The sequence below is a fragment of the Mirounga leonina genome, unplaced genomic scaffold, assembly GCF_011800145.1.
Source record: "Mirounga leonina isolate KUSES-001 unplaced genomic scaffold, KU_Mleo_1.0 Mir_376, whole genome shotgun sequence".
Classification (NCBI taxonomy): domain Eukaryota; kingdom Metazoa; phylum Chordata; class Mammalia; order Carnivora; family Phocidae; genus Mirounga; species Mirounga leonina.
In genome coordinates this window covers 5,359,614-5,371,073 of record NW_023270718.1, presented here as the reverse complement: position 1 = coordinate 5,371,073, position 11,460 = coordinate 5,359,614, and the positions used below count along the sequence as shown (strand labels likewise).

At 58.9% G+C, this 11,460-nt stretch overlaps 1 protein-coding gene across 1 annotated transcript; it reads right to left on the bottom strand.

The window, feature by feature from the left end:
- Positions 1–100: 100 nt before the first annotated feature.
- Positions 101–11,266, bottom strand: TBC1D17 (TBC1 domain family member 17). The gene is made up of 17 exons (XM_034986997.1): positions 11,103–11,266; positions 10,725–10,823; positions 10,421–10,495; positions 7,240–7,363; positions 6,288–6,495; positions 5,478–5,589; positions 5,210–5,368; positions 4,719–4,847; positions 4,525–4,628; positions 3,831–3,925; positions 3,257–3,373; positions 3,053–3,153; positions 2,872–2,971; positions 1,824–1,921; positions 1,549–1,665; positions 930–1,016; positions 101–830 (listed from the first exon to the last, which is right to left on the bottom strand). Exons 1-17 carry the CDS (start codon positions 11,121–11,123, stop codon positions 624–626), a joined length of 1,953 nt encoding a protein of 650 aa, XP_034842888.1. The 5' UTR covers positions 11,124–11,266; the 3' UTR covers positions 101–623.
- Positions 11,267–11,460: the final 194 nt, after the last annotated feature.

The window sequence follows — 11,460 nt, the reverse complement described above, 5'->3', positions numbered from 1 at the left end:
CCGACACTGCTTTGCGCCACTGGGAAATGGTAATCACAGTGTCCACTCCGGCTGTCACGAAACAGAGAGAGTCCTGATGCCAGTAACAGCACGACGGACAGTGGGTTAAACACGAGTTTATTTTTTTTTCACGTAACAAGAAGCTGGTAAGCAGAGTCCCCAGAGCGTCTCAACAGCTCTGCAGGCCCTTCCATCTCGGTTATGTCCGGGATGTGTCCCCGCAGAGCTACTGGTGGTGGCCATACCCCCGCACCCCATCCTCCTCCAAAAGCCCCAGATCCAGGCGGGGGACAGAGCCCTACCTCCACGAGCCCACAAGGGTCCTTTTCCTACGTCTCATTGGCTGGATCAGGATCACGTGGTCAGATGTGGGCTCTGCAGCTTGGCCAGAAGGGACCCCGAGCCACCACCCCCTCCCCATCTGGGTCCATGCCAAGGTGGCAGCCTCCTTCCTCCACCTACACGAGGACAACTGGACACGAGAAGTGTCCGTTTAAGGAAATCAGCTCATTGGGAGGGCACGGGAGGCACGGCGGGAAGGCCCGCCCTGTCCACACCCTTCCTCCCCAGCCTCTGGGAGCCGATAAAGTGCCTGTGCTGGGCGGGCCCACCGGCCCAGGGGGTTAGGATTCTGCGCTTTCCTCTTCCTCCTCCTCCTCTGGCAGGATCTCCAGGCTGCTGTCCGGCTGCGGGGCTGTGTCCTCGGGGGGCGGTGGGGCCGGTGGGGCCCGGGTGGGCGAGAGAGGCAGTGGAGAGGTAGGGGGCGAGGGACTTTGGGGCTCTGCGGGGGGCACCAGACCCAAGACCTCCTGCACGTTGTGGGGCAGCTCCTGGAGGGGTGCGGGGTTGAGGCGAAACGTCAGCGGTTTTCCCCCCGGAGGTGGGGGCGGTTGGGTGGGAAAGGCTGTTGGGAGAGGTCGGGGACTCACCGGGCAGGCGGTCAGCTGCCGGTAGAGGGCCTCAGCCCGCGTCAGCACGTCCTCCACGCTCAGCTTCATGGTCAGCTCGTTGATGTGCTGTGGGAGGGGGTGGGTCAGGCCTGCCTGCATGCCTGCCAGCACTCAACCACCACCGCCCGAGCGCCCACTCTGTGCCTCGTGCTGGGGATACAATGGAGGAAAGACAGACTGGGTGGAGCCCGGGCTGGGGGGGAGGGGATGTCATGCCCTCTCCAGTGGCTTGCCACAGGCAGGATACAACGAAGGGAAAGGACACTGAGCTCCCCCCCTATGGCCCTGCCTCGCATTCATGTACTGGGAAAGGGGCAGGTCCCCCCTCATGGGCTGGCCACACTCTGCGAGCACTGCTGGGAGCCAGGGGTGGGATGCAGTAGGAGAAGAAGGCCGGGTCTCATGGCCATGGTGCTCACCCACCGCTTAGCCAACCATACTTTCAATAATCCTATTTTGAGTACCTACTACCCCAAGGCCCTCGGCACAGGCATAGTGCCAGCCTCCATGGAGTTCACACCCCAGCTGACGTGTCTCCAATTAGAGAGGACAGGATGGGCAGGGAGGGGGGAGGACCGGGAAGGAGCCAGGGCCTCACCTTGAGGATCTCATTGGAGCCGAAGCCAGAAAGCATGAGGGTGTCACGCTCCATATCCAGAATGGCACAGGCCACCAACAGGTGCAGATTGGGACCAGGGAGCCCTGTCCACAGCACCTGGGGGAGCCGGAGCGAGGAGTCATGGCCCAGCTTCTGCCGGAAGTCCCACCCAGCTCTGCCCCATCCCCTGCCCACTTCCCACCAACCTCCCAGCCTGGGACAGCTGACTGATTTCTCTTTCCTCTCTGCCCTCCCACCCAAACTGGCGGGCCCACCTCCCATAGCCGAAGGACATCCGGGAAGGGGAATTCCCTCTTGAACCAGATGAGCAGCCACCGGAAGCAGAAGCAGAGAGAGCCAGAGTCCTGGGAGTCTGGAGGAAGACAGTGGTGGGAGGGAGGGGAGCTCAGCAAAGAACAAGCTCAAAATCCATTCCAATCCCATCCTAATTCATAGCGTGCAGGCTGGTCAGACTGAGCTTCTAAGAAGTTATCCTGGCTCTAAGAATCTCTACCAGTCTAGGCAAGTAATGTATGCCCAGCATGAGAAGGCCTCAGAGCTGAGCCAGGAATGCTCTGTGTCAACAGGAACCCTTCCCATCCTGCCTTCCAGATTCCAGATGAAGTGAGTTAACCCCGTGTCCCACCGTCACATAGAAGGGATGCTGGACACTCGGGGAAAAAATAAAATCTCTCAATACCCAATGCTGTTGTTGGAGGCATGAGGAGGTGTGAAAATGGACACTCACGGACTCGGCTAGCAGAAACATAAGCTGGTAAGAATTTCCAGGAAAGCAATGATGGGAACAAACATTTCAAAAGCTGTAAAAAGATCTACTGCCCCAAATACAATCAATGCCACTTCTTGGAATTTAGCCTAAAGAAATTATCCAGACGATATGCAACATGATGAAAAATTGCAAATGACTGCAATGTCCCGCAGATCAGGTTAAATCTGTTCTTGTGCATACTTCAGACAGCCACATCGCCAGTCGGGCAGCTCCTGTCCAAGCGCCCCTGGAAGTGGCACGCCCAGGCCCCAGGCCCCTCATCTGCAAAGTATGGGGTTGAGGGGGGCCTGAAGGAGCCAGCCTGTGGGGGGGCAGGGTGCGCAGGCGTGCGCTCACAGCTGCGCTCGCTGGGGTTTCGCTCCAAACCGCAATCCTGCTTTTACATGTAAAATTTGGGTTCCGGCTTTTGCAGGGATGTTTCCCTTGTCTGGATCAGGACCCAACGTCCTGGACCCCGTCAGCGGCCACTTCCAGAGACTCTGTGGCGGGGCTTGTGGCCCCACCCTCCCTCGCCCGCCCGCGGAGACACTCACCCAGGAAGTCACAGAGCGGTGGGTCCAGCACCCTCAGGAGCAGCAGGAGTTGTCCGAGCTGCCGCTTCATTGACTCCTGACTCTCCTCGAAGTTCCCGTGCTGTGGGAGGCAGGGCCACGTGAGGAACCAGACCCCCATCCTTTGAGGGGGCTTGTCTCCCACGCCTGCCGTGGGCCTCACCACGAGCTCCATGAAGCCACAGAAACACCAGAAGGCGTCCACCTCGTTCTGAATGACGTAGAGGATCGGGGAGAGAAGGTCACTCATGCCCTGGACGTAGCCTGGGGTTGGGGGTGGACAGGAGGTCAGGGCCCAGCCCAGGCCCCCAGCCACCCCCGCAAGGGAAGGCCTGGCCCCCGGCCCCTCCCCGGGCTGGTGTCGCACCAAGGTCAAAGTGGTACATGCAGTAGGTGAGGAGGATGTCGTTCAGCAGGCCCAGCCCTGGGTTCTCAGGACCCTCATAGAATTTGTTGGTCCGATCGGTACGGCTCACGTCTCTCTCTGTGAAGACAGGGCGCAGAATGCGAAAGTGAGAAAGCTGTGGGGGCCCCTCCCTCCTGGCCACGGGCACCAGCCCCCACTCCTCTCTTCGGCCGACCCCAGGCAGGTGTGAGTCGGTCCAGATACCACTCCGAACACCCTCACATGAGGCACTCAGCCTCCCAGCAACTGACAGTTACTAACCCATCCACAGATGGGAAATTGAGGTCCAAGGAGGCAAAATCACTTGCCAAGATCTGATGGCAAATAGACGGCAGATTTGAACCCAAGGAGTCTGGCTCCCTTCCCCTGCTCCCCCTCTCCCCCTGCCCCATCCCTGGCTACTCCCACCCCTGCTCCCTGCCCATCTCCCCACTGCAGATGACGTCATCCCTACTGCTGGGGAGGCAGGGGCTTCCCCTGTTCCCTCCCTGCTATCTGCCACCTCTCCACCCCACCCCCTGGCCCTGCAACCTACCGATGAGGCTGCGGTAACCGTGCAGCAGTGAGTTCCTTCGCTCCTGCTCGGGGCTCACGGATTTCCACTGCAGCTTCATTCGGAAGTACTCATCCCTGAGGGGGAGGGGAAGGGGAGACATGAGGCCACCAAAGCAGGCCACGTACTCATCCTTGCCACAGTCCCCATGCTGCTCCTTTCTGACATCTCTCAAGACCCACAACATCCTTGTGAGCTTTTCTTTAAAGTTTTGTTTTTTTTAAGTGATCTCTACCCCCAACGTGGAGCTCGAACTCACGACCCGAAGATCAAGAGTCACATGCTCTACTAACTGAGCCAGCCAGGCACCTCCCTGTGGGCTTTTGTTTGAAGTCTGTCATCCCTGCCAGACAGACAGCACGGGGCGGGGACCAGGACACGCAGTCGGGGCACAATGTGTACCAGGAATGAGGAGAAGCGGGCCCCCCGGGGTAAGGAGGCCCACCGCAGTGATGACAGCTGCGACATTATGTTGCTGGGACGAAAACTGACGCCCACGGGAGACGAGGCTGCCTGCTTACTGCCATCTCCGTGTGCGACCGCGGCTGCCCAGCACGTGACGGGCTCACGACAGACGCCTGGGGAGCGAGCCCATCTGTGCACCTGTGATGTGCCAGGTACCGTGCTGGGACGGGGGACAAGTTGGACTTGGGAGGCCGGAGCTTCGCTCACTCACGTTTTCTTGCGCACGTGGGCCTTATGCTCCTCGGCTGAGCCCTCCCAGCTGAGGTACCCCAGGAGGAACTTCCAAGCTTCGCGCCTCAGGCCAGGGCTCAGACCCTGGGGGAGAGAGCGGCCAGAGGCTCAGAAGGACCCCTGAGGCCCCCCACCCCAGGCCCCCCACCGCACAGCACACACCCGGCACCTTACCCCCGAGAAGATGCGGGCCTTCAGCATGGGGACCTGCTGCAGGCGGCCCTCGGGGCCCACATGGTGGGCCCACTCCTCCTCTGTGACTGGAGGTGCCCGCTCCACAGCGGGCCGCGGCCCCAGCTCCACCTGCGTGACACAAGGCAGGTGAGCTCAGGGCCTCCCACATCCTCCCCGGCCCTGTCCTAGGCCACCTTCAAGTTAGCTCAGAGCGCTTGTCAGCTCCACGGACAGTTAACGTGCAGGGTGGGTAAGCATCCCCTTCCCTGGCTCAGCGCCAAAGTCACCTCTGTGTCCGGAAGCACCCCCCACCCCCATAATAACGGGCAATAGGTACACAGGCTCCAAGCACTCTCCTTGAAGTCACTCCTCATGTGATCTGATGATTAGGGTGCTGTGTCACCCCATTACAGGGGAAAAGGAGGCCCAGGGAATTACAGTCACTTGCCCAGGTGACAGCCAGAAGCTACCAGGGTCCACCTGATACTCACACAGGAAATGACCTCAAACCCAGGCTCTGGCTCATCATCAGGGGGTGGAGGAAGGTCGGGGGAGGCCCCCTCTGGGTGTGGCTGCAGGGCTCCCCGGAAGAAGTTGGTCACACGGGAGAAGCTGCTGAAGGTGGTGGAGTAGGGGTCCTGGAGAAAGCGCTGTGGACAGGGCCAAGGGGGAGGTCACAGCCCCACCCCATCCTGCCTCGCCCACTACAGTCCACCCCTCCCTGCCCACAGGGGCCAGGCTGGGCGCTGGGACACTCACAGACACCACGTTGGAGCTGTCCTGGTCAAAGAGCTGGAGGTGGTGGAAGGAGCTGGAGAGGGCTGAGGAGTCGTGGGGGAAGACGAGGTAGAGGCGGGAGTCCTGCGGGGAGCTGGGGAGGGGGGCCATGTGGTGACACCCAGGCAGAGGGCCCCATGTGTCCTCTCCCCCTCAGTGTCCAACTGCCCCTGGGGAATCCCTCACCTAGGGCCTGACCACAGCTGGACCCCAGGGATGGACACAGCACCCAGGGTTGGCCACTGAGGGCTGAGGGCCTTGCGCCTCAGAGGGTGACTGATTCAGGGACAGGCAAGAGAGAGGCGGCTCTGGGATGCTGTTGGGGAAGGAGCTGCTTTGGTCATGGGGGCTGCTAAGCCATGTCTGCAGGGACCCCCGGAGAACGACACCAACTCAAAGGGAAAAAGAGCAATTCTTCCTAACGTTTCGGGACCCAGGTCCTGCCTGAAATCAAACCACTCCTTGGCTTTGCAGTTACAAGTGCCAGCTGATTCCCTTAGTCTACATTTATTTATTTATTTATTTATTTAAAAGATTTTATTTATTCATTTGACAGCGAGAACAAGCAGAGGGAGCGGCAGAGGGAGAGAGAGAAGCAGGCTTCCCGCTGAGCAGGGAGCCCGACGTGGGGCTCGATCCCAGAACCCTGGGATCATGACCTGAGCTAAAGGCAGATGCTTAACCAACTGAGCCACCCAGGCGCCCCCCTTCTTCTGCCTTTAAATCAGTCTGTTTCACAGCCCTGAGGGGCCAGGACCTGCCACAAAGGCCCAGTACTGGGAAAAGGCTCACCTGGCCAACAGCAGGTAGCGGCTGAGGACACGGAGAAGGGCGCGGGTCCCCCCTCGGTGAAAGTGGAGGGCGGGCAGGGAGCCTCCGGCCTGGGTCACCAGGACCAGGTAGGCCCAGCTGAGGCCCGGCTTGGACCGGCGGATGGACTTGAGCTCCCCAAGACTCACTGAGAAGGCCCAGGAGCCCCGGGGGGAACTGGGCTCTGCACCTAAGGAACAAACAGCACAGTGTCGGGAGCAGGTGTGGGGAGTCATAGGCAGCACAGATGTCCGCTGAGAGCCGTCTGGGAGCCCTGGGTCTCCTCACATCTCCTCGGAAACACAACTGACTTGCTCTAAAATCTCCCTTGGCTCCCTGTGGCCCTCAGCGTGAAGACCGTGTTCCTCAACCTGGTGGCAGGCCCCTCAGGTCTATCTCCTGCCCCCTGCGCATCTCATCTCCAGCCCTCTCTTCACTCCAGACCCCACACTCAAGTGTCCTAAACACACTCAGGGCCCTGTGCCTCTGGCCTTGCACAGCTGGTCTCTCTGTGAGAGAAAACTCCCCGGTGTCCCCCAGAGCCAGGGGCTGGCATCACCTCCTCCTGGAAGGCTTCTCCACACCCCAGAGGGGCCGGATGCCTCCTCTAGTGCCCCCAGCACCCTGTAGGACTCCAGGACAAATCACCCTCTCACCCTGCATGGTCACCCCCACAGCCTGGACACCTTCACAGGCAGGAACCATGTGGAGGTGCCCACAACCAATCCAGGAACCCAGTGAGATGAGCAAGGCGGCGAACCGTGGAGACCCTGCCAGGCTGGACCTGGGCTGGGGACGGTGCTGCACCCCGATCCACTCTCCTGAGACTGGAGGCCAGCGATGGACGGCCATCGTGACTGTGGCCAGCAAAGCCTGTGGAACCATGGCCACTGAGGGTAAGACACGTCTCCTCAGGGGCACCGGCTCAGCCTACCTCTAGTGGGCTCTGAATGGCGGGACTGTGGCCGCACGGTGCTGATGACAGCCCAGTCGGGTTCATAGCCGGGGTCAAAGGTCGGTTCCTCCTCAGAGGTGCAGGAGTCACCCCCACTGACATCCTTGGGAGAAGAGAGGAAAAGAAGAGAGTGAGGGGCTGTAGATTCGGGGTTTCCAGATCCGAGCTGTGAGGCTGCCCTGGAAGGCAGCCCCAGTGAACAAAGAGGGAAACCGAGGCAGACGGCAGTGCAGTCACAGCCAATAGTGCTGGCCACAGGCCATGGGGAAGGACAGGGAGGGGACAAAGTACATGAGTGCTGCAGAGGCTGGGAGGCGAAAACTACATTTCCCAGACTCCTTTGCAGCTATAGGTCAGGACACATGACGGAAGACAGCAGAAAGCAGGAAAGAGGCAGGGGCAACTTCCTGCCGCTCGGGGCTGCATGGCTGACATTGGAGACTCCTGTTTTCCCACACACAGAGAGGTGACTAGGGTAGAGGTGGTGGCTGGCTCAGTCTCCCAGCGCCCAGTCACTAGCTTGGTGAGGGCCAAGTGGCTTCCTGCCCTTGGGTGGCAGCTCAGGTGTAGTGTTCTGGGGTGTCCACAGGTCCCACGATGATGTCTCCCCACTGTCCTCATTTTGGAGGTGGTGGCAGCTCCCCTGGCAGGTCAGTTCTGCAGGGTCAGTCTTGTTCCGCTGGCCTTTGTACAAACTCGCCAAGCCTCTACTTGTCTGCCTTTAATCCCTTCCTGCTGAAAGTAACCGGAATGTTCCATGACTCCCGCAACAAAACCCTGCACGAGGGGCCCTTGTTGGAAGGACCCAGATGGTGGGTCTACCCGAAAGCCATTTCTGCTGCTCCTTCCAGGCAGACAGAGCCCCTCCCACAACAGAAGCCAAAACCTCCCACTATTTGCTTTCTCAGCCTTCCCTGGGGTTCCGAGTGGCCTCGGGCCCCAACTCTGGCCAGTGGGAGCCGAGATGCCATCTGTGGGGAGTTTAAAAGGGAAATTCCTGATAAAAAAGGCATCTCCACGGGTGAACACCACCCTATTCAGGCCAGTCTTTGGGTGCTACTGAGGGAGAACGTGGTGTCTGTAGCTTTGGCAGCCAACTAGGGCCACGAAGGGAGTCACAGAGACACCTGTCCACGAGGCTGCTGAACCAGCCCTGGCAAAGCCATCCCTGTCCTCTGTGTCTTGTGAGGTGAATGTGGTGTTTCACCAATGTTTACATAAGGAGAACCACTATTGCCTTCTGCCAGCGTTTGCAACCCTCTGCCTCTTGGGCACGCGGCAGGATCGCAGATCACTGAGCTCTACTGGCTGGCTGGAGTCATGCAACTAGTTCTGGCCAAGGGGCTGGGACACATCCCTTCCAGGATGGACTGTTTAATCGCCAGGCTCTTGCTCTCTGCCACAAGGAACAGTAGCTGCTCTAGCAGCATGCTTCCCTGAGCAATCACGATGAACAGAGCTCCTTGGCCAACCTGCAACACACATATACAGTGAGCAAAACCAGTCCAAAAAAGCTGGAGCTCCAGCAGCCTTTTTGGACCACAAGGCAGCCATGAGGATGGCCGCCACATGCCGAGGACGGCAGAGCAAAGATGGAAGGATGCCGGTTGGTGATGACACGTGGACCTGTGGGCTGACTTCTGGACTTTTTGATGGGAAAGGTAGGAGTTTCTATCACTTCTGTTTCTATTTCACACGGCCAAAAACAAGTCCTAGCTGATGCAGAGTTTCTGGGAAATGTCTTGCTTTTCCCGATGAGCAGAACAGATGTATGACTGCCACCCTGCTTGCCCCCATCTTTCTGCTTTAAAAGGAAGATGCAGGGGTTGCAGCTGAAGGAGTCATCTAAAGGCGACCAGGGCACACACAAGAGGGTCTCAGGGATCTAGGCCCTGATGTTGCCAACCAAGGCCAGCAGCCCCATACCTCTTTTGAGTGTCTAGTGAAAGGGGAGAAATAAATTTGTCTGCTTAACCTGTTGTCAGCCAAATTTTGCGTTCCTTGGAGCTAAGTGTATCCTGCGTGCGTATGTGCCTTTTCCGCTGAAGCCTGTTTCAGTGAGTTTCTGTTAGTCAAAAATAGAGTGCCGAGGAGGACAGCCACATTTTCAAGAAAGGTACTCGGCCGGCCTGTGAGGCTGACGAAAAATGCAGAATGCTGGCTGCTTCTTCCTCAACCCTGGGAAGCCAGGCTCCTCAACAGAATTCTGGAATCTCTCTGTTACCCCCACCAGGTTATTCAAAGCCCCACTGCCCCAAGTGAGGCTTCCTTCTCTCCCCCTGGCCCATCATTCTAATCTTCTCTCTCACCTCCCAGCCTACAACCTCCCTCCATTCGGACCTTCTGCCCATCTCCCGCATGGTTTCCCAAGGGAGCTTTCCACACCCACATCCTTCTCCCATGGTTCCCCCGGGGGCCCCCAGAACACAGTCCAAGCTTCTCAGTCAGGCATTGCAGGCCCAACCACCTTCCCAGCAAACCCCTCTCCAGAGACATCCTATTTCCTCCTGTATCCTGAAACGATCTTCCTCCTGCCATTCCTGAAGTACTTTCTTGCCCCCTTCTCATCCTTCGAGTTCAGTGCAAATGCCTGCTCCCTCCAGAAAGGGGCAGGCCCCTGGAGCCAGAGAGTCTGCGTTCAAACTCAAGTTCCAACACCTTCTAGCTTTCTGACCTTGCAAAAGGGGCTTCCAATCATTGTGCCTCAGTTTCCCAAAATCGAATGGGGGTGAAGACTGAGGCAGGGTCAGACTCATCTCCAGGTCCCAGCACAGGGCCTGGTACCCAAAGTAGAAAGGAGTACCAGAAAGTGTACTTTCTGCCCCCAGGGGAATGCCATACCCCTTCAAGTCCGTGCAGACCGAGAGCCCGTGGAACCTGAATCCATGGTCTGTGTTGTCCTCTTGCACCCTCGCAGGGCTCTCCCAAAGAGAAAAGGGGATGAGGGGGCCGCTGTCCCCATGGTTATGAATCTCTCGGGCATCTTCAGCCCCATTTCACAGAGAGAAGGAAACCAAGGAGCAAAGAGAGCCTAGATCCCAACCAGGATCACACATGCCCCAAGAGCAAGTCTGAGATTGCACCCAGGTCCTTCAAATGTCTTCCACTGCTCAAACCTGGAAAAAAACAAGGGGAGAAAGGAGAAGGGAGGAAAGCCTACCTTCTTGGAGAAGAGAATTTGGGTGGAATCTCCAGCGTCCTCTACAGGAACCCATTGCAGGAGGACATCACTGTCCTGAGGAAAGAAAAGAGGGATTAGAGAGACCCCTCCCCTCCAGTTTCCCCAAGCCGTATCTCCAAACTTCTTCCCCGTCTGGACCCTCAGGCTCACAAAGCCCCCTCTCGCGCTCCAGTCCGCACCCTCTGCCTTCCCACCGTCCCATCGTGACCGCCAGACTACAGCCTACAGATGCTGCCTCCATCCCGCTCTGGGCCTGCCCGAGCCCTGCTCCCTCCCGGCTCACCTTCTCCACAACGCGGATGACGCCAGCGATGAGCGAGTCCGGGTCTTGGTGCTTCTTAGCACTGGTGTGCAGGTACACGCCACCCTTCTCAAACACCACCTGGGGACAGGAACGGTGAGGGGCGGGGCCCAAGCGCAGGAAGACGCCCAGGGGGCGGGGCCCAGAGGCGCGTCCCAACCGCCCAGGGGGCGGGGCTAAAAGGTGAGGGTCTCCCCTAGGGCAGTGGAGGAGGGTGACAGCGCATTTATAAAGGAACGGTGGGTTCGCTAAGGCTCAGCCGGGCTCCCAGAGCCCCGGCGGGGCGTTGGGGCGAAGCAGACTACCGGAGGGCGTCGCTTCGCATCCACAGAAAGGAAAGAACGCGTTTTCAGCGCTTACCCTGTAACCGGCTCCTTCCATAGCCGCGGCCGAGGTCCCACTCCCCCGGCCCTCTCCCTTTCCGGGTCATCGTGCTGTCACATCCGGATAGGAGACGCCCCTCAAGCCTGGACAGTGGTAGCGCCCTTGCCTGTTCTAGAACGGGAGTGGATGTAACCATCTTTCAGATGGGGTGGTTGAACTTGAACCACGAGGGTGTAAGTCACATGTCGCATATGGCGAAGGTGGAGCAGGCCAGCGAGAGTGCGCAAGCGCAGTGCTGCTCCCCTTACCACGAAGTAAACAAGGGGGAGGGTCCAAGGGCTCCACCCCCTCGCCCGAGCTCTCGCCGAAACGCCTACTTCTTTCTCCATATTGT

Excerpts from the sequence above, each read along its gene's own strand:
- TBC1D17 (XM_034986997.1), bottom strand. The coding sequence starts at position 11,123 with ATGGAAGGAGCCGGTTACAGG. Across the intron at positions 10,824-11,102 it reads TGGAAGGAGCCGGTTACAGG|GTGGTGTTTGAGAAGGGTGG; the intron begins GTAAGCGCTGAA and ends TCCTGTCCCCAG. Across the intron at positions 1,017-1,548 it reads GCTCCAATGAGATCCTCAAG|CACATCAACGAGCTGACCAT; the intron begins GTGAGGCCCTGG and ends CCCCTCCCACAG.